Here is a 22854-nt window from a genome sequence, read left to right as displayed (position 1 = left end):
AATCTGAACGGCTAATAAGTTTTGTTAAAAATCACTGACCTTCCACAGTTTACGAAGATAAATATTTTATTATTTTTGATAAAATGAAGTCAGTCTAACTGTTAAAACGTACTGCGCGGTTAATTTGGAAATGAAATTTATGTTTCGAACCTGTTCCAGTGAAAACAAGCATCGAATATTTGAAACAGTTTAATTTAAGATATTCATTTCGCGATAAGTTAATCTGTTGACATGTTTTTCCATATAATAAAAAAGCAATTGATCGAACGTGATCATCAGTAAAATGTGGAGGGAAAGCAGAGTCAGATGACTCGTTCAGTTATAGAGTTGCTTAGAATATCAGAATTCAAAGGGGATGTGAAATAAACTTTGACTGCATGCAAAATAGTGTTTTATGCTAAAATAATTTTATCAGTAACGAAACGGTGTAATTTATCATGCCAAAAAGTCGACTTTTATCAAATCATCAAATTATAGTTATCATTAAGTCACGTCGGCGATTTCGAAAATTCGAATAAGTATCAAATCGTCATTAGCCTCATTTGGGAATTCTATTAGAACGAATGCCTGTGTTTGACTGTTTTAGCTGATAAGAAAAATGCTTTCCTTTCGTACCCGAATTAAATTCTTTTCCATTTTTGGGAACTGTCGCATTTGGACGAAACTCCGCATCCATACCATATTTCACACGAACATCCAAGTTGGGTATTGAGAGTGCACGAGGAATATTCGCGGCACAATTGCAGTGTAAAAAATTCCTGGTTTTACATACGCTGCGGCGGTTTTGAACATATTCTTGCGGGTTGCAAGCATAATGATCAAATGCTTCCTTTTTCGAAAATACGAAAGTTATCCAAGATCACACGTCACTGGAACAGGGATGTTATAGCAGGACCTTTTAGCGATTGAAGCTATGTGTTATATAGGTTACCCGACGCGGGAAAAGCTGAGGTTGAGTTATCACGCGATAGTTTGATAGCTTGTGGAGTAATTGAAGTAAAAGTTTGTTCAAGAAAGTGGCGCTCGATCAAAATTTTCGCCATGAAAATAGTTTTAGAATGAAGAGAAGAAGAAGAAGAAACGAACCAAAAAAAAAAACATCGTACAAAAGGAATGAAAAAGAAAATTTGAAATAAAATGGAGTAACTTGCACGGTTATATATTATGAGTTGCAACGACACTTCCATCCTATTTAAAAGTTCGACAAAAGGCTTTTTCTCTCTGCGCCATAATTCCAGCGATATTCAAAGGATATAGGTCCTTGCGCATTGCTTAAAAATAGCATGCCAGTAAACCTAAAACTCCTTGATATCAACGAATGAGAATTTTATCACGTGAAAATGTGCGAAATTTTTCACAGCGGATTCTTTAAGCTCGAATATATACCGCTGGAATATCGATCGCTTGCCAACTTCAGAATCCGCACTCTACGTGTAATTTTAATTACTGATTAAGGTTTTCCGAACCTCTCTATAATAATTTACTACATATCACGACCGAACAAGTTATAATTGAAATTTCGTTATCGCCGTTCTACGTCATCGCGTCGCGGAATCCCGAGTCTTGCGTTTCGCTCGGTACAAAAACTCGCCTATTTTAGATATCCATTAAACATTAGTGGAGGCAAGTTTGATCGGATAATTTCAGCCTGGGTGTTTCAAGATAAGAATGAAATTTCTCTTAATTCAACTCGAGCCTCGTGTTCACCAACTATACGCGAACCCCATGCCCATTTTATGACGCTTGTGGATGATCTAGTTGATTTGACGACACGGCTGTATAACCACGTGTAGCCTTGTTTTATTGTTGCCAAAAATATAAAACCTCCCTTTTTCAAGGGAATCGGAATTTCCAGGACGTAAGATACCGGTGCAGGTCTTATTTTTGCGAGAAGCGTTTTATAGAATATACACCATAACGCACCGACGACGAACTTTCTTTTATGTACTGTAATTCTTATGTCTTTGTTTTCCCGAGAAATAACGAATCGAGACCCTGTATGCCAAGCGGTTCAATCAAAATAATTCATAACGACACCTGACCTCGCGTCAAAAGGCGAACGGTACTGACCGTAGAAATGACGTAGAAAAATATGATTATACGCGTATAATTTTTTGGCTAGAGAAAATCACCTCTTTTTCCGAGTTCGTCTCGTTTTTTATATCGGTAACTCGAACAGCGGAGAAACGAACAAACAAAAACTTTCGGCAATAATTTCGCCATCAAATCTAGTTTGCTCGAGCAGAGTGCCGGCCATATTTTCGCACGAGGGTCCATAAGTATTTTCTCAGATTGAAAAGCTTTCGTTATGAAATATGGGTCAGATACATAAGCGCGCAAGCAACCCTTCCTCGATTTAATGGAATTAGTATTTAATAGTTGAGGGGGCGCTGTGGAAAGGAGGGTCCTCTAAAAACTAAGCGGATATACATGGGGTGTTCACATTAACACTCCTGCGCTTATATTTCACAAATACTGTAATTTTCGATTCCGAATTCTGAATACGTGAATACACTGAACTTACGGTTTATAGAGAAAAAAAATAAGGAACCTTCGATCGTCATTATCTGTCGTGTAATTACAGGTTTGAAAATTACAAATTCAATACCGAGAAAAGGAGATTCATCTGTTTTTCCAAAGATAACATAAAAAACAGCTTCGCTTCGTATGATAATATGTTATAATCTTGATCCAGTAAGATTTTACAGGAATGTTGTGTGAACTGTTACTGCAAAAATTTGATTCGAAATACTCTGGATATTTTTGGGCCAATACAAGTTCACTTTTTGAAAAAAAAAAAAAAAAAAAAAAAAAAAAAACTTCAATACGCTTCTCTTCATGGGTCATTAAACTTTGGCTCATCGTGCCCGATTCGAAGTGAATTCGGTCCATAATGGCGTCTTTCTCTTACTGCGACGTCAATAGATTATCGGACGTAAATGATGATCCGTATCCTCAATCGAATTACGGACAATGTCCACCGTGTCGCGTATCCTTCGAGTGATCGGTCAGCTTCATATTTGCACCGAGGTCCGTATCGACTAAGAGACATTGTCTTCTCACCCCCGGAGAGAGAAATTCACCCCTGCCAGCTCACCCTCCTCTATCAAACAACAGCGGCACTCGCTGTTGCAGGATTGCGGACCCGGACGTCTCAATTAAACGAATACAAGGCGACGTGCAGGGGCGGAAGAAAGGAGGGGAGAAGGAAGGCTGATAAAGCGGCTGCCCATAAATATGAATTATCCGGTAAACGGTCTCTGTGGCGGAAGGGTGAAGCTCTTGCGAACGAAACGCTTCGTTTCCCCCGCAGATCGGTAAAAGGTTGAACCAGCCCGATTCTGCCTTCGGTTTTTTCGAAATCTACCTTAGTTTGACTGAAACGGAAACGAACTTAAAATGGTACGATTATCCAGTATAAAACATACCAATGTCGATTTAACTGCAAAATTGGCGTGACGTTTGCCGATTAAAATTTTTGCATTGTGAGAAATTTCTGTATTTGTTTATAGTATGCAGTTCTCAATTGTCTTAATTTTTTTCAGTATTACTGAAAAATGCGATTTTCGGTCGAAAATGCAAATGAGTTTTGTTGTTGCAAACAGAAAATCTAGTACGTGTTACTATTTTTCTTTTCTTCTTTACAGCTTTTGTCATAACTTGATGTTGAAGTAACAAAATATTGACGTTGAAGCCTTATTCAACTGAGAATTCGTAGTGATCCAAATGAACTTATCGCAACAACCAGAAAATGTAGTATCGATGGCTATAATCAAGTTAAATAGTTACTCATAGGATATTTTTTGTGCATTTCGAGCAGTGTTTAAAAAGTTACTGTAACGATGACAATTTTACTAGAACTTTCTAGTATACTGTAACAAATGAAATTTTTCTTACTTTGGGAAAAAACAATTAGAACACACATTCCCTCCCTGTAACTATTCGTCTGCGTTTGACAGAATTTCGAGTAAATTTTCAAAGAATTCCAGCCACGGATTCGATTCGTGAGATTATCTTTTAGTCCAAGTTTCGGAAGAAAGTTTTTTCCCGCGAAACCCAACTGTGCCCCGTACCTACGTGGTGAATAATTCAATCACGGTAATAGAAAAGTAATGTCATCCCTAAAAGGACTGTCGTCGAATCTATACATAGATATATACGCAGGATATATACGTATATGTACGTATTAATATAACTGAGCGCGAGTAAATGGCGAGGGTGTTTATGAAGAAGTATTGCCATACATTTTACCAGATTGGGACCAATACCGTACCAATACCAATAACGCAGATTGTATCGCTGGCTGGTCTGAAATTTATTCACTCGCAAACAAACCTTGTAACCGCCAGGAACGATGACGCGTTGAAGTAATAAGACAATATTCGTTAATGAATTACTCCAAATTTCAATCGCCAAAGTACATTTCATTCCCACCAAATCATCTTCATATGATACTCATTTTCATCGACATTCCAAAGATGAAAATTGCTCCGAAAAGGCGGACCACAACGCGTGTGAATTGGTTTCAATTTCAATAATCTGCAGGCATAACTGTTCAATAAAACACTTGATTTTTTAGACTTTTGAAATAGTGCGCAATTAGTATTTCAATTATCATGAAATAGCCATCTCAAGTTCTTTTTTTTCTTACGGAATTGGAAGTGTAGTGATATTTTTATTCAATTATTATTGCAAAGCTTAGACCTGACCGTATTTGTGATTATGATTCAGTCTTTAACTGTTTTCCTCTGAAAAGAAACTCTCATGAAACAAATTAGCAGTCTAAGAAAATCTGGTGAAAAATAATTCTTGTACACTTGGAGAACTACCATCAAAATTTCCGCGAAATTGAGTCTTGCGTACTTTAATTGATGAAAAACTGTCGGATGGGTTGTAATAAAATTAAATAACTAGCTAATTTGAAAATTTCAGGTGCCTGTAAATTGTTTAACAGGAGAAAAGAGTGTGATGGGAAAGTGTTCTCTCCCGAATTTCTATCTTCCACTTTATTTTATATTGGTGATTTGTTTAAGATGTTGACTTTTCAGTTTTATGAACTTTTGAAATCTTTGGCTGGTTGAATCCTGGTCTTTAGTTCTCTGGAAGACTTTTCCTTTTAGATAAACTAAAGTTGCCAGAATCACTCTGATGAACTTTGACAACAGAGGTGGAACGTCTTAAACTGAATAATGAATTCAAATAAACTTTTCCAGTGCACTTGATGATACTAGCGATATGAAATTCGTAAATAACTTTATTTGTTATTGACAAAAAGTCTCAATTTCTTCAATATCTTTTACCGAATGCCTTCTCCTCCCTTTTCACAGCAATCCCGTGAAAGGAGCGTTGTTTATCAAACTTGAACTTACTTTCTAGCAAAAAAACATTTACAAGTAACTCTAAATTATCTTAGAATTAATTTACAAACTACAAACCTGGAGAATGATTTGATGCCGTGAAAATTATTTGCGGTTGATAATCAACGCCTTAGACTTATTCTCCCGAACAGAGAACCCGACGATTCCTTCAATTTTTATTTGTCAAATTGAACGCCGAATTTCGAGATGTGCTGCGGTGGGATACGAGATAAGATCTTTTTTTCACTTTTTTTTCCATCAGCTAGTCGTGACTTAGACTTGTGTCAGTCGGTCTGACTGCGTCGTTTGATTAGCGGTACATAATGACACCAAAACGCTGCGTCGCGATGCTGAACTTATTCCTGTCAAAATGATACTACCCATGTGCGTTAGCGTAAATATATCGCATTTCCGCCTATGGGAATCTCTGGCTACTTGTTCATGAAACACCCAGGGCGGGCTTACTATATCAGAACTTCCTTCCTGTGGGACTGCAGCCGGAGAGAGGAGAATCCACAGGGAATAGAACAGCTCGGCAATTCGTAGGAGTGTGACTCCGCCAGTCCCAGGAAGCGTGTGCTTTGCTAACGATGACAAACGACCCGCTCTAAGACGGCATATTTATGCTAATCTGCCTAGAAATTCACCCCCTTCGTCCCCGCCCTACTCCTCGTCCTTCGCCGCGGCCTGGCAACTAACTGATTTCCATACGAGAACAAATAGCGTGCGTGTCTGACCCCGAATGTGAAAAGGATCTATTAATTATCAGCCAAAGTATCGGTTCGGGTTTCAGGGATGCTGGAATAATTTCGCTGTCGGTAAAGAAATCTCGAATTGTCAAAACTGAGACTAATCTTGACGTCAAATTTCATTATCCCGAAAGATCGAATAATTAATTAAGAATGATCTAAAATGATGAAGAAGAATTCTCCTGTGTACTCAGTTTCAGATATAATATTCGATGGCTTGATTAAATAGGGTGAACAAACATGGCGAAAGAAATTTTTATTCCTAACTCAACCGTAATGTTAACCTTTTTGACCTAAAAAGCGAGACGAAAGTAACATTATTTCCCCTTTGCAAAAGTATCACTTTTCTCCCGCATTTGCGGTAAATATCAAACCATATTTCTCGGAAATTATTTTTGCAGTTTCTTGTCTTTTTCATTTTCTATTCAGCGCCAAAATTTGGCCCGGTGGATGGGGGGGGGGGGGGGGGGGGGGAGGGGTGGGGGGGGGGGGGGGGGGGTAGGTCAGTGGCGGAAATTCTAAAAATATGCAAAACCTGCCATATGTATTGTTATAATCTTTCAATAACATTACAGCTTTTAAACAGATAGAACGATCACAGTTACGCATGAATAAAAGAATTATTATGATTTGTAATCCAAAATTTTGAAAGTATTCAACAAACTCCTAACATTTCAACGTAAAAAGATGAAAATTACATTCCTTGAAATTTGATTGAAGAAGGATTTACCTATGAGAATAGATATTGATATTACGTGATTGTGTAATATTCAATGACACATTCGCTTTACTTAATAACGTATCAGATGTATGCATTTTTTCCTAGGTGGAGGTCTCTGCTTGCGCTTCGCACGGGCAGTAAAGCCACCCGCAGGAATAATCTCTTTATTCCCTTGTTACATAATGCACTATTTTCGTTCTAAGGTAATATCATTTTCAAAATTATTTAGTTTACATAGTAAAATATCGTCGGGTCGAATTTTCCCGGGAAGAATAAGGCGATTTTATATATCATGGACGAGTTTTTATTGTAACCGTCTTATCAGCCGCGGTGAAATTTCTTGCTCGCGTTACCCCGGACCGAGCAAGTGTTTTGCAATTTCGGAACAAACAGAGGCGGCTGAGAATATGGATTGTCCGTGCAATATTGCCGGCGGACTCCCTTCCCCCACATCCCTCACCCTACGGCAAAGGCGAGAGTGCCTTGGCCCTGATATACGCGGCCGCATTTCGTATATTCCATTGTTTCCAAGTTTTCGGATCCATTTGTAAGATTAAATTTGTAATGCGGTCCACTCCAGATTCTCGCCCTATCCTTACACAGCCGAGCAGCTCTCGCGTAGCGAGAAACGACACATATGCCCAACGAACTAGCCACTTTCCATGCCTCCGTTTCTTCCTTGGTTATGCATTATTCTCCAACAAAACTGGCTGTCTGAAAAAGTTTCAACGACTTAAAAAATCTGTTGGTCAAGTTAATTATTATGATTTGTTTTTTATTTTTTTATTTTATTGAAGGGTCGTCTGGTTCGCATGTACAAATGTTTTTACGTAATATTATGTATAGTTTCGATGTTAGATGGAATTGTTCTTCCTCGCGAGGTTGGTCGGTATGTAAAAGTGGCGCACATCGACGAAGCATACATGGATTACCCGTGATTACAAATATTACGAGCATTACAAAAAAAAAAAACTGCAAAGACTGCACGTAGATTACACGAATTGCAAAGAGATTATAAGAATTACCAAGAGATTACAAAAATTGCAAAGACTGTAGATACGGTAACGATCACAAATACTATCCAAAGACAGACTTACAGATTCGACGAAAATTACACGGATTAGAAAAAGATTGTGAGAATTACAAAGAGATTGCAAAAATTACAAAGATTCTAGAGACAAAAAAGATTACAAAGATTGCCCAAAGATTGCACAGATTTCATGGATTGCAAAGAGATTACCAATGAGAATGAAAAAAAAAAAAATGAGAATTACTAAGATTTTAGAGCCAGCTAAGATTACAAAGATTGCCCAAAGACTGCACAGGTCAGACGAAGATTACACGAATTGCAAAGAGATTACAAAAATCTACAAAGATTCCAGAGATAGTAAACATTTCAAAGATCATCCAAAAACTGCAAAGATTCGAGGAAGATTACTAGATACTGCAAAGAGATAACAAGGATTACAAGTGACTACCAGTAATTACAAATATTCCAAAGATTCCAAGGATTATAAGGATAACATGACGAATACAAAACGAATGCAAGGATTACAAACGATCACAAAAGATTACGGAGATTAAATGACTCATGCTCATTAGAGTACAACAGTGATTGACCTCTTGCTGTTCCTGATTTCTGAATCTCCCCCCCCCCCTCCCCCCCCTCGTTTTGACTCAAAATATTTTGAAACGATGGTGGAGAGGGAAATGGAGCGAGGTAGCGAGTGAATATATGGTAGTGTGCGCTTATTACGTTATGGCTAACGGCAGATTGGAGTGCTCTTTCGGCATATGTGAATTTGCAGATAGCCTCGCGTAGCTCCGACGGAAAATGGGAAATTCATGTACGAGATGAAGGGGCCAGTGCCAAACGGATCGAAGTGACGGAATCTGGATTATATTTTTGATTTAGTCAGGTTGGGGCAAATCTTTTTGAAAATTATTGCGCGGCGATTGGCACGAGCTTCGCGAAGTCAGTGCGCGGAACGCAACGAGTCAAGTCTCGATTGTACTTCGCGGCCTTTGAAAGTTAAATAAATTTCGTCATGGGGCAATGTGAATGGCTTCCGGGCCAGCGGTCGTGGACATTGTCGATAACAGGCGCGTCGCCAAAGTGAATTCGATAACCGCGTTTGCACCGTTTGCAGCGCTAGTGTATTGTCCTTCCATTGTCCCCAAAGTTTTCACTAACCCACGCTCCTACGCCACATTACCATATGAATTAAATAACGTGAAATATGGTTCGGGACTCTGTCGCCCCGTCTACATTTATACTTTCCAAGAGATAGTCACAGAGCGGAGATACCCAAACCGATTCTTGTCATGTCGGATGATGTGCGCACTTTTCTTCGAATTCCTGCTGTCGCAGAATTGATTTACTGTCTTGATGATGGTATCCAAATTGCAACCCGCGCAAAAATGCTTCGATTAAACTTTCGCCGACTTGTATACAAGGACGTGGTACCGAAATGACCAGTTTGTTGACCCAGTGCTCAAGTTGTCATCCAATTTTAATATTTGAAATCTTGGAAGTTTTCTTCCGTCTTCGTTTTTATGGTCGTTTTTTCTTAGCCGATGATTCCAAATCTATTTTCATTGCTCGTCAGCATTTCTCACTGTCAACAAATTATGAACCTGAATCACAGGGTTTATTGATCCTGAAACTGTTTAATTTAGATTATGATATTGTAAGCGGAAATACCAAATCTTTTTATTCGCCATGATATACAAGGAAGAAGGTTTTGCTGGAATCAATACTGCATCCAATAGCTAAACTGAAAATAAATTCAAAATTATTTGCATCAACGAAAATGCTAACGAATGAAATAATTATGTAGATTATCACGCTTTTCTGGTTCTACTTTTTTTTTTTTGGTTCTAAATTATGAAATTGATATTGCATCATTTAGTTCCTCTACATCAGACGTGGATTTGAATTTTGAAAAAACTCAATAAATAATCCTGATATTATTCGTCAGCGTGACCCGATTAGTAATTCACTTATGGGGGATAGAAAGCCAGTCCCTCCAGCCTATTTTTGCGCCTTCATCCAATACCAAAGCAGGACAAATTTGTCGAAAAAAGTAATACAAAATATGCTCTAATCTCCCCCCCGGGATCTTTGTCATCCGTTGAAGAACGGAAGCGCTATCTGCTTTCTGATCAGCATTCCAAACTACTTTGTTGGGGTGAAACACCCCATTGGTTTAAAACATTGCGGTTCCCCGCACAACGAGTACAGTTTAGAATCGGCGAGCTACCCAGAACACAATGCCCAGCCGTCAGCTATCAGTTGGAGGCATGCGTTCCTACCACGTGACTATGTACTCCGTTTCCAACTCTATCTTGATCGTAATAAATCCACATTAAACTATCTGCTCAAAACCGGCCGAGGCGGTTCATTTAATTTCTCCTTTTCGTACGCCTATAAAATTGAAACCAGGATCCGGACGCCGCAGGATGAGCTTTGAATATGGTTCGTGATTTCTGGAGAGACGGTAGCTTCTGATCGAAAAGGAGAAGGTCGACATTCACCGCTGAAGATTTATCCGCCCAGATTTTTTGCAAAAACAAGAAAGAGGAGAACAACAGTTGAAAAAAGGAGGAGGGTCAAGTTACAGCAGGTAATTTAAAAGTGCCAACTTTTTCACGCGTCGTCCCCGCGTGCGGTTGTGTGCTTGCAAGGTGGGGTAATAATGGGGCATAACAACGGCGTTAACACGCAGTGGGTGACCCCGGACGCGACCCGGGACCCTCGGATGAATTACATCTCTGATAATTACTAGGAATTAATGTGACCACCTTACTACGTCCCACCCATTGTACCTGCGAAATTTACTCCTATTTACGCGGAAGCTCTGCGGAATCTCGGAGGCAGTCAACTTTCTGCCCGGATTATTCTGAGACGGAATTTTTTTTTTTTTAAATCACATAACTTTTTCCGAAATCATACAATGTGAAGAATTGCGGCGTAGAAACGGAAATCGATCAATACGGATTATCGTAGAACAATTTTTGTGGTCGATTCGAAGATTCAAAAAGTTCACGCACCAAACTTATTCTTACGGTGTAAGCTTGGTCTGTTTTCCAATGTTCATAAGCATTCTTCCCATATGACAATCGGTCATAAATTTGAATATCTTCATTCACTGATTAAAATTTCTTAAGGTGCTTATAAGTTGGCGAATTGATCGCACAGAGTTGCGAGAGTGGTGAAAATATTTTGATCGAATTCAAATAACATTTATATAGACAGTAAACTCCGCATGATTTCAAATTTGTGAAAACCTTTTTTCTCACATTCACGAAGCAATGGTATAAAAATTGATAATATATTTAATCTTCATTCGGCAAGAGATAGTATTACTAATTTATTTAAATGGGTTATCTTTCCGAACTCCCGATAGGAATGTAAATTTCCCCCCTCTCCGAATCAAGGGGGTAATGGCACGTATAAGATAAAGATATTTTATTGCTTTGTGGTGGGACATATTTAAGCAGGGTTCCATACCCTTAATTATCCACAAATAACTTCTTCGCCAAGGTTGCATAAAATCCAATAAAAATTCTCGATAACTCGAATAATGTTTGCGTGGTTCAGGGATATACATCTATAGAAATTGAATATTTAGATTCCCACAGTAATTTTGTTTATTCTTGTACGAAGTTATGCTTTTGTTAAATTATTTATTTTAATTTTTTACACTCATGTTATTCAGTTATGTTCACACTATTCGAGAACATCTGATTTTAATAATTCTATTTATACTGAAGTGTAGGTAAATTTGAATGTTTTACTTCGAAAGAAAAACTTAGCAAATGAGTCTCGGAGTAGTAATATTCAGAATTCAGTGATCACCGTTGAGGATTCCAAATTCTCTAAAATCAGGACTTCTCTGCAAATCCATTCTTACTTCTCTACTTTAAAAATCAAACTCAGAGTAAAAAATATACTCATACTTCATTTTCGAAAACGCGATTCCACCTGCATTGCAAAATCATAGAAAGAATCGCTTTTATTGAGATATCTGTAAGACTGAGAAGGTGCTGCATGATTTTCAAATAAATGTTATTCTTAAAAGTCATTTTTCGAGTGGTAATCTATTTGAATACTATTCGATAACACTGTACGGAGTGAACAGTAAAAAAATACTAAATTTTTTTTTCAATCCAGAGAGTTAATTCGTTGCCATTGAATCGTACCCAAATAATTTTAATTGGACGTTGGTTTAAGAAACAATCAAAGCGTGACTCAAATAAATACGATCCGATGGCATAATGTAATTACAGAACACTGTATTATATACATTCTAGAATGACTGGATTTCTTAAATTTTCACTGTAGAATTTAGCCGTACTGCAAGATTTCGTTTTATCGATCTTGCCCTTTTTACCAAACCAATGGGACAAACATCGTCTTCTGTTTTAGGACAGCGATAAAAAATACTGTACAGCTCAGAGTTGGTCATATAAATTCAGTCGGCCGCTGTCACGTGATCCACCAAATTCGAGAGAAATAAATTAACGTGGCTTCTACCGACCACGAAATAACGGGTGTAGTTAACAATGGAGTTTTGAAAAAATAGGAAACTATGAAATTCTCACTGCGATGATAATTTGAAACGAACTGTCACCCAGCGCCATTGTGTTTGACACATAGGCGCCAACTGCAGCGGTGCAAAATATTGCACAGTAAATCAAGGTGTGTGCGGAAAAAAACGTATGAAACAAAAGGAGAGAACACAAAAAAGGAGGATGAAACATCGCTACACTCACATGACGCGACGCTTGCTGGTTTTTTTTTCTGCTCGACCAGGTAGATCGGTTTTGACGAAGTTCAGAGACAGTCTCAAATTTGGAACAAGTATAATTCATCATCTGCTACAGTTTTTTGCAAATCGACTTACATTACGGTTAAAATATCGAACAAAACATTCCCACGCAGAGTTTTAAAACATATGCCCTTAAACTGCAGCTCTACTGCAGTTTCACTCGAATTAACTCACGTGAAATCGTTTAGTGATGCTTGTTGTGTTTGGAATCTGGTTCAGGGATTATCGTGAGACCTCCGTAAGCTTCATGTTCGCAGTCAAGTTACATAATCACCCCAAAAGACCGCGACGAATTTGGAACAGGGTGGAGGGTGCGGGGTTCGTATCCATTTTTTCTTGCCACAGGATATTTTGACAGCGCTAAAGGTCCGTCCTACATCAGCCAACGAACCACCCTCGAATCATAATAATCGAGTAGCAAAGCGTAATCTTATGTCTCAATTATGGAAAACCGATCGTAAGTGCGGAGGAGAAAAAATATATACTTCTAGAAATCCAAAGTCATGTGATCATACGGCTAAAAGAACTGGTCACTGTTAATTAGTAAATCTGTCAAGGTTCTATTACGATTGATCGGTTAGACTCGCGTGCAGATCGATCAAGTACTGCTCGATCGTTCGAAGCTGGGGACAAAAGTCGGAGAAAAAATCCGTCGATCGGTGTTAACGGAGCAGAAGAGTTTGGAAAGAAGGTAAAACCTGATCTTTTCGGTAAGTTCCGGCTCTATTGGTTTAATGCTTGTCAAGATAGGCTCCTCGAAAGATCCATATTTGAGAGTAAATGTCGCGGAACGGTCGCCATATTAGCATAGCCGCGTCCAATCGGCTCGAATTGTGACCCACGTGGGCCACGCGTCCTACGGGCTGTGGCGAATCGGCCCCAGGCTATGACGTCGTCATTATTTCAGTGACAGAACAAGCATGCGCGCAATTCGCCACGGCCACGGCGGAAAGTATCGCTAACAAGGGTGGGAAGAAGCTCGAGTCGAAAGGGCGAGCGATGACTCCGCGGAGGTGGAACGTTGGGATAAAACTGAGGGGCTGAGGGTCGGCGGGGGGAAAGAAAAGGAAGCTGAATAGCCCCGCTGCCGGGAGAGGGGGTTGACAACCTCGGTGTTATTTATCTTTATGGACCTCGGGCAGAGGGTAAGTACACTTGCTTGAAGGGAGGGAGGGGGGGGGGGGGGGGAACTTAAGCCGTTCAGGCCGGTAAGAGATTGTTTGTCCTTATTCCGATGCGGTTCGAGGATTAGGTCGAGGATTTTTCAAACATCAGGGTGTTAATAGAGACGCGTGTCGCCCGAGGACTTCCAGACATTGAAACTAATTTCCGGTGATTATAGAAGGTACGATGTGAATGACTTTCTATACGAGGGTTCGCGATTTTTTGGATACGCGATATAGTCTTGGTGCAGATTATGGTATCTAGATATAATTATAGAAACGAGTCTAGTCCGTGGAATGCTTTAAGCTCAAACCGTCTTTATATCGTGCAATTCAACGTTAAAAAAGTAGCCTTGAAATCCTAGATGGTTTGAAACGAATCATTCTTGAGTTAAACAGATGTGGCGATCAAATGTAGCGACAGAAACGTTTTACCGAAGTAATTAAATGTGATTTAATGTTAGCTAACGCAATCTGTTCTTTGAATAATTTCTTTCTTGAAGCAAATGTCATTTCTCTGGATCAAAGACATAATTCTATAGCCACATTTGATCCGTGTGATAATTTTAAAAATTGAGAAAATCCCTTCTTAATACGTAGAATGATATTCGGAGGTAGCTGAAAATATTTTCCAGACGAAAGGTTTAATTTTTTCGTATGAATAATTTTAACGTCTGTGTTGGGCCGATTCAATTTTTTTTTATCCATTGTGTCAGAAATATTATCAACAGAGCAGCCGTTCGATTTTGTAGGTTGAAAGACCAAAATTGCCGTGTGAAAGACTTGTTGATATTTAAATCAATAACGCAAAAATAATGTAATTTTTTTTTCATGAAATTCCACTTGTCGTATTACGAAAACCTTAAATGCACCATATTTGAAATTGCTATTCTCTTTATGCCTGAAGTGATTCAATATATTGTTTTGTATCTGTAATAAAATCGTAGTTCAAATATGTTTGCATTAGAAATATAACAGCATGAAGTGAAATGTGCTTTTGAGAAAAAGTAATTACAATAATCAATTACAAAAAAATCAACGTTTTTACAGAAAAATGTAGACCGTGACTGTCTTTCAAATATTATTCAACTGCAAAAATTGAAAAACCTTACACGCAACCTTCCTTCTACAGAATATAGCGCCCTTTGGCCGATATGTATCCAATATTTTGGAAAACAATACTTTATTCAAATCACCTGTACATACTCCATAGAGCTGGTAAAATAACATGAAAATTAACGACGAAGCAAAACGAATTTGGATGCTATTTTAAAGTACACTTGAAATAGTATATAAATAATGAATAAATACATATACAAGTACACTTGAAAACAGCACCCAAATTCATTTTACTTCATTATTACTTTCCATGTTATTTTACCAGCCCTATGGAGTATTGTGCACAGGTGATTTAAATAAGGTATTCTTTCCCAAAATTTTGGATACATACCGCCCAAACGGCGCTGTAATCGAAAAGGCAATGTTCGAAGGCGTTCAGGGGCACAATAGAACCGATTAATATGTGTGCCGGAGAACTCGGCTCACCGACATGAAACTTCACTCCTCTCTACCATAAAATTCATTAGGTGCAAGGTTGGGTATGAGTTGACTTACCCAGCGCCGAACCAAACCAGGATATTTTCCCAGTCAGCTAGCTCCAGGATGCATCCCGAGGGTCGCGAATGGTGCACGGCAACCGAACGAAGTCGCGTTCATAATTTCAAGGCCGAGCTTTAGGAGCGGATTAAGGAACAAAATAAAGCGCGACTCACAGATATAATTAATTTTCGACACAAGGTATTGTTTAATGACTCAGCCACTTGTTACTTAACCGATAATCTGTTTACTTCTGCGTTCGCCCGTTCGTCCTCACACGCACACACTTACACAGATTGACCGACGGACACTTGACTCGATCACACGACAGTATTCTTAGGATGTTATGATCCGACTGATAAGCCTAGCCTGTCAGAGGTGGTTTGTAGACCATCCCCCCCCCCCCCCCCCCCCCGGTTCCCCGCTCTTGGAGGTAAACGGACTCGAATATACTTACCCAAAACAGATGCCTTCGCGTTACAATACATACCCCAGAAAATTTTGTGCCGCTTTTCTTCCGAAGCTGATTTGCAATTGAAATACAACTTTCATCTCCTGTTTTCTTCACACGGTATTTTTCAATTTCATTTTGTCTAAATCCAAGTTCTACTGTACTTATTATGACTAGTCATGAAATATATCGCGTCAGTAAAATGAATCTGCATCTTAGGGTTGAAGTCTAAAAAGAGGCTACCTCGCCACTCGTGATCAACTGAGAATTGTTTAATTCACTTTTAATTATCGCGTCAGGTATTTGAGTATTGAAAAATGGAGATTACGGTTCACCGTTGAGTGCGTCTCGCCTGACGCCAGGGGGCGTAATCCTCCTCGGCGTTGTAACTGTAATTCCAAACAATAATTAATTTAGTCGCTCGTCTCTCTGAGAGTTGCGGGTTCAGAAGTGGCCGCAAATTAATCTGTTGCCCTGTAATCGGCTTTCCGTGATTTACCGCGCTGTGCGTGGAAGAAAGAAAACCTTGCCGAAGGGCGAACTGAAGAGGGACGGACGAAATCTCTCACCAAGAATCAATTCGCTTCTTATAAAATGCTATCGGAGCTTGGCCATACTGTCGAGTGGTTTCCTTCGACTCGTACCATCGTATGTCCGGGCCAAGGGAGGAAGACATCGGTCGTTGTTTCTCAATGGAGGAAAAAGCTCTAAGCCGGATGTGAAATATTTCATCCCTGCAGGTCCGCGGCATTTTCCTTGCCTCGAACGGTGGGGCGGGTATGAAAAACAAAAGGAAATGGAATGGCGGCTTATCATTTACACTATCAAAATGGGGGGTTTTGGTTTTGAAAAAAAAAAAACTGATTAAAGGCGAAATTCATTTCCCACGCAGAAAGAACGACTCAGAGATCTCTATTTGAGCATACATGACGAAAGGTTTCGGTAAGTAAGTGTGGGAAGAGATTGATTGAAGCAGTTTTAATCGTTCTTTAATTTTACGGATATTCTTTTATTAATTAACAATGATTTGCGATACATGTACAATATTTATATTTACATAATATAATTTATATTTACATAAAAATTATATCAACGATTTTTATACATTGAGAAAATAAATATAATTTACATCTAATAAATGAAAACTTAATTACACTTCACATATATAAAATTGATTTTCCATGTAATACGGTAACAAATCGATATTCATATTATACATCATATATAATTCTAAAGTATGAATACAACAGGGTCAGAACAATCGCAAGGTTCGCGTAACAGGCGAATAATTTATTAGCTGAATAATGATTTTTTTAATCTCGACGAGATAGCCGAAAGCATCTGCTGTTCTACACGAATCGTGATGCAATAAATTCTGATTACGTTTAAACCGAAGGTAACTCAATGTGGACTGTGAAAAATGTCTATGCGCATCACTTTGCTTTCGAGCTTGATGAAATAAATCAAAAACATCCATAAAAATCGAATCGCAATTTTAAAGCAATCAGAAACAGATCTCTCGACAAAACTCGAGGTTCCATCCCCTCTTTCTCATAGCTTGAATCGCAGTATACTGCTCGATTATCAGACATCATTCTCTACCGATTAACCTCTCACTTCACCGAAAGCATACAAAAAAAAAAAATATTCTTGAGATGATATTTTGTTAAAATTTGCTCGGAGCTTCTTGTGCAAATCGAATGTAATGGATAAATTTGCCTTCAAAATTTTTGCCTCCGACACGTTTTCGAACCACTACAGTTTTAAAAAAGCCGACTTTTTCCCTTCAAGCTAATACTGTATATAGTTTTCAGGGTCCTTGATTATTTGCAATAATTTATTCCTATATCAAGAAACTTCACTAACCACATATTTACATACTACTTTTCATTTATTGCTGTACAGAATACTGTAGGTATGAATATTTCAAATATACACAGAATCGTATATTATTCTTTACAATTGTATGCTAATGGCATATTTAGCCGTTACCCTGGCATTTTAATATGTTACATGTATACTATGCCATCGATTAGTGCCTCATTATTGAAAAAATGATAACAACGCAATATAAATCATAAAAGTCGTCAAAAATTAAAGACTTGAGGATGGCGGAGCATCGAATTCTTCCATCTGCATCTATCAACTGAATCAAATCTATTTCACTCAAATCGAATTTCATTCCGACAATGTACAAACGTACAAGAATTGTTTATTGTAATTTCTAATGCGCCCAAACAAGGGAGGCCTCGAACAAAATTCTTTGTAACGAACCCTTACCTGTATTGCAAAATGCAACCCTTGTTTCAAATGAGAAGCGCGAGGTGCATACGGACGATAAATTACATAATTTGGGACAATATTAAACCGTTCGTAGCCTGTGTTTAACCCTATGTTAAACCGCGAGACTTGGTTGTGTGGCGAGGGGTTTAGGCGGGTTTGCAGGGTGTGAGAGGGTGGGTGTAGGTCGCGTGTATTTAAAACGCGAATGCGCACGCCGGGCGATTCGGTGTTTCAAGTTAAATGGAGTGTAAACGCCAGATAACAAACCAGCACTGTTTCCGATTACGGTTTTCATTGTTTCCCGCCATTATGCGCACTCCAGAGGTTTATGTGTGACGTGCTACAGTTTACGATCTATTTATTGCCAGGCACAGATCATCCTTCCTACTGCTTGCACTGACCGAGGATGCCATCGATTCCGACCCCCCAGGTACCGTTGCTAACTGTTTACAAGCTTTATGTTATCAGTTGCCTATGGAAGTGTGAAACTGAAAGTTGGAAATTATATCCGTTGCTTTTCTTCTTTATCTCTACAATCGGGACCGGTTGATAAACTTGCAATTGAAGCCAAGATCCTTCTTTTTATTTGATGACGTAAGACGGTTTTTGAAGGAATAAATTTCAACTCAATCATTTTATCAAGCAATTTGACCACCGCGGACTCATAATTTTATAGATTCCTGACATCAACCACGGTAATTCTTCACAGTATCATGCTTTCAAATAGACGTATACTCTCTTTTTTCTGTATTCCCTGGTCTTGACTTCATCACAGTTCCTCTGATGGCATATGTTGTTCAGAAGGTTCTTTAAAAGCGCAAAACTTAGAAATCCTGTCAATTTATGGTGTCTAGTAGTTACAAATAATATTTGTATTGGGATTATTGACGATTGACTGCTTTAAACGTTCAGAGATCCAATGGATTGCTATTTGGAAATTTTTAGATAGTGAAACAGGATTTTCATTATCATGTAGCTACTTGTACGCTTACGACTGTAATTTCCAGAATAAAAACGCAATGAAAATAGATATGACGACAAATCTTCGACATTTTTTTTCCAATCTTCGAGTTGATTTGGACTCTACGAAATAATTTTAATGCATTTTGGATAAATATACATTTTTCCATGCGTGATTTCATAATCTGGTCTCGAAAAAGTTAACCAACGACGTCCTCTGTCATTACGGAAAATACTAACTTCTGCTTTGAAATATACTATTGTTATTTTTGTGTCAACTCAAAGTTGATGTGACAGAAATTCTCAACGACTTTATAAATCTTTGAGAAAAAATGAAATTTGAGCGCAATACACGAAATTAATCTGATACATATATTTAGAGGAAGCCATCGATCGGAATCCTATAAATGAAAATACTTATCGATTGCCTAATAGGCTTGATACATCGATCAAAGTGACCAGACTGCATACTAACTCATTCGCAACCATCTATAGCATATTTTTAAGAGTGTTTATCCGATGTTAAACGAACGCTGTAAACTTTCTGAGTTATATTCGTTTTTCTTAAAGTTATTATTCGATTATGAAGCGACGTTTGACTCAAAATATTTTGAATCTAATATACACTGTAAGTTAACTCACAAGAGCAAGATTGCTTTTCTTAATCCCTAAAAGTGGTATTATGTATTAGTAGATGTACCCTATTCGAGTAATTACGTTGCTACGTCGAAAATGTACAAATTCACCTATCTAATATTGACCATACAGGGAATGTCGGTATTTAGATATACAGATAAATTACGATTGCTAAGTATTTCCGCTTGACTTTTCTTAGCAATTTAAAATAAATAATTTGTTCTTCAACGAGCCCGCGTGGTGAATTGGATCGTTCGATGTCAAATCGCGCCCGTTGGGATACCCAAGATCTCCGTTAAACGAAACAACCATCAAATCAACACCTGACGGACTCGTTGATTAGTTTCCGTAACCATAACCTAGTATATTGACATCATCTCTGACCTTGCGATGTCATTTGCCTTGCACAGCGGTTGCACGCCTCTTGATCTCGACCTGATCGACGATCGCGTCGCTCTCCTTGTCCTGGTGGGCGGTCATGTGTCTGGTGAGATGATGCCGTTCCCTGAAGCTTTCATCGCAGACGGGACATCGGAGTTTCTCCTCCCGGCGCCGCCTCGCAGCTTCACCGGCGTTTTCGCTTTTGTGATGGGACCGCATGTGGTAGACGAGGTCTGAGGTCATCCTGAATGACAGATTGCACTTGGCGCATACGTTCTGAGCGGGCAAAGTCAGCGCGGCAAACGACGGCGGAAGTAGCCCAGTGACCCCGGCGGTCGCGAGGAATCGTGGCCTGGCCAAGGCTTCGGCCATAGGCGGAAACACGGAGATCGGATTGTAAGGGAGGTTCGGATACACGGGGGAGAGTTCCGCCCTGAAACCGGCCACCTTGGGGCTCGGTATCTGGTTCGAGAAATCCTTCGGCGGTTGAGATATCTGCGGCATCTTCAGGTTCTCCAGGATGCTGTTCTGCTGGGCTTCGTGGTTCATCAGAAAGGGATACGCCACCTTACCGGGAAACGAAGCGTACTTGTACGACGGAGGATTGGACAGATTTACCGGCGGACTGATGCTGCTCTGATAGCTCAGCTGGTCCGGGGAAACGGAAGACCTTGGCGAGACTTGGCTACTGTCAAAGCCGTTCTTTTGCCCGGTGAATGCCACTTTTGTAAAAGCACTCCTGGACTCGTTCTTGTCCGGGGATGGAACTGGATCGTAGCCCTTGGCGACGACGAGCTCTGCCGAGTCCAGACTCTTGTTCAAGCTAGTCTGGTTCAGGAATATCGGTGGACTCGGAGTCTTGTGAAGCTGGGGGAGGCTGTACCTTCGCGTCGGCTCGTTGTCGGGTGACACTTTCGGCGGACTTGTCATTTGCAGCCGCGGCGATACGTAGGGTGGACTGATCGGACTGTCGAGGATCTTCCTCTCGTGGTCGTAGTGCTTGATCGTCAGGTTCTGCGGCATCTTGTCGGCCTCGTGGTCCGTCGTCACATTGACCTCCGGAAGTCGCTGGTTCCTCTTCTCCGTCAGGCTCTCCGTTGATACCAGACGCAGTTTCTCGCTTTGACGACGGGCCAGATTCTCATCTGGTGCTACCAGAAACGCGACGTCGAATGAACGCTTCACCGAACGCTGGAGAGGGTACGAGGCGTCGGAGGGTGAGGAGGATGTCACGTTGTTCACCGTTGCGGGTGCAGCGCGCTCCATCCCTCCGGAGCGATCTTCCATGGTCATCGTGCGCGGTGACGTCGCTGGGATTTGACCTCAAACCTGAAACAGCAAATGGCCTGTGTTACCAAACGTTCGTTTCATCTATCTTATTCCCAACCAAAGTCGAATCAAGCTAATGGTTTGGTGAACGGTGATCATCGTCTACACTGACAAGTGTACTACAGTTCGGCGCAAGATTTAAGGTAATTGCGTGACCATGGATTATGGAAAAGATTGAACTTCAGCCAATCGTAATGGTTTTCACTAGTTTTGTTCCAGATGGTTTCGTCGGAGAACGACTGAATGCAATACGACAGAGAAGGATTGAGTATCAGTTGCTTACCGAGAAATAAAATCCAAAGCACAGTACACCTCCACCTTGGTCGAAGGAGGAAACACACTTAATCGCTGCGTCAGCCTCTGAGTGGCGGTCTTGGAGTCGGGACCATCTGTCACTTTTCGGTCTGACCAGATGACGCGCGACTCCGTACGGCGGTCCACGTTCAAATGAGGATAGCGTCGCAGCATCCCCGTATTTAGGGGATAGAATTTTGAGACGGCCACGAGCGGCGGGGGTGGCTGGGATCTTCCGGCCAATGAGAGCTACGGAGGTCTCATTCGGGGGTGGAGCGACCGAGGGGTGAACATATTCCGTCGTCGGGACGTGTCTGCTGGCACCCTTCAGGCCACGCCCACATATTTCAGGTTCGACACATGTGCTATGCGCGAGGGCACCACGCCGAGAACGAGTCTGGCGCTCCAGTGCTTGATCGCTATATTTCAGGGTGATTAACGGGAGCGAATATTTTCAACACCGCTGCGGTTTCTCTGTCGCTGCTTATTGTATCGGTTAACGGTAGAACAGTCGATGCCGCGCCCCAAACAAATCCAGATTATAGACGACCGCTGATACCTGCGTGATTTGTAACATTGTAACAACGTTCACTGATTGTTCAGCAATATTTTTATCCGCTCATCACGAATGATTTCGAGCTTGACGAGATCTATGATAACGAAGTCCAAAGTGCAACGTTAAACTGTGTGACAAATGTTGGATGTCATCAGGGATACTTGGGGATGTAGGAATATTTCAAACGTATATCAGCGCGTGGACAGACGCGCGTTTCAGCAGCGGTCATCTTGGGGGATGAGTGGTCATCACGAGAGAGTAATGTGACGTGCCAAATGGACTGCGGAGGACAGAAGGTCCAGCTGACCGTTCCTTGGATAGTAATTTTTCACATCGTCCACGAGCTCAAGCTTTTTCTCTTCACATCCTCTTCGCCTTTTGCGGCCGTCTCTTTTTCTTCTAGCAGATATCCTCAGCAGCGGAGGTTGACGGATTTCATTTGCCGAGGTACCGATGCAGTTTTTCCTCGTGACTAAGGCGGTTGCAAGGGCTGCAGAACCCTGTCTCGAAATAGTCGAGTCTCACCGCGAAACCAATAGGCAAT

At 40.2% G+C, this 22854-nt stretch overlaps 1 protein-coding gene across 1 annotated transcript; it reads right to left on the bottom strand.

Annotated features, from left to right (window-relative positions):
* Positions 1–20137: 20137 nt before the first annotated feature.
* On the bottom strand, positions 20138–21424 carry LOC124213221 (uncharacterized). Its single transcript, XM_046614287.1, has one exon. It carries the CDS (start codon positions 21422–21424, stop codon positions 20144–20146), a length of 1281 nt encoding a protein of 426 aa, XP_046470243.1. The 3' UTR covers positions 20138–20143.
* Between the last annotated feature and the right edge of the window lie 1430 nt (positions 21425–22854).

Source organism: Neodiprion pinetum, chromosome 1 (assembly GCF_021155775.2).
Source record: "Neodiprion pinetum isolate iyNeoPine1 chromosome 1, iyNeoPine1.2, whole genome shotgun sequence".
Classification (NCBI taxonomy): domain Eukaryota; kingdom Metazoa; phylum Arthropoda; class Insecta; order Hymenoptera; family Diprionidae; genus Neodiprion; species Neodiprion pinetum.
Note: the sequence above shows the minus strand (reverse complement) of the source record. Positions and strands in the feature narration are given on the sequence as shown.

Excerpts from the sequence above, each read along its gene's own strand:
- LOC124213221 (XM_046614287.1), bottom strand. The coding sequence starts at position 21,424 with ATGACCATGGAAGATCGCTCCGGAGGGATGGAGCGCGCTGCACCCGCA.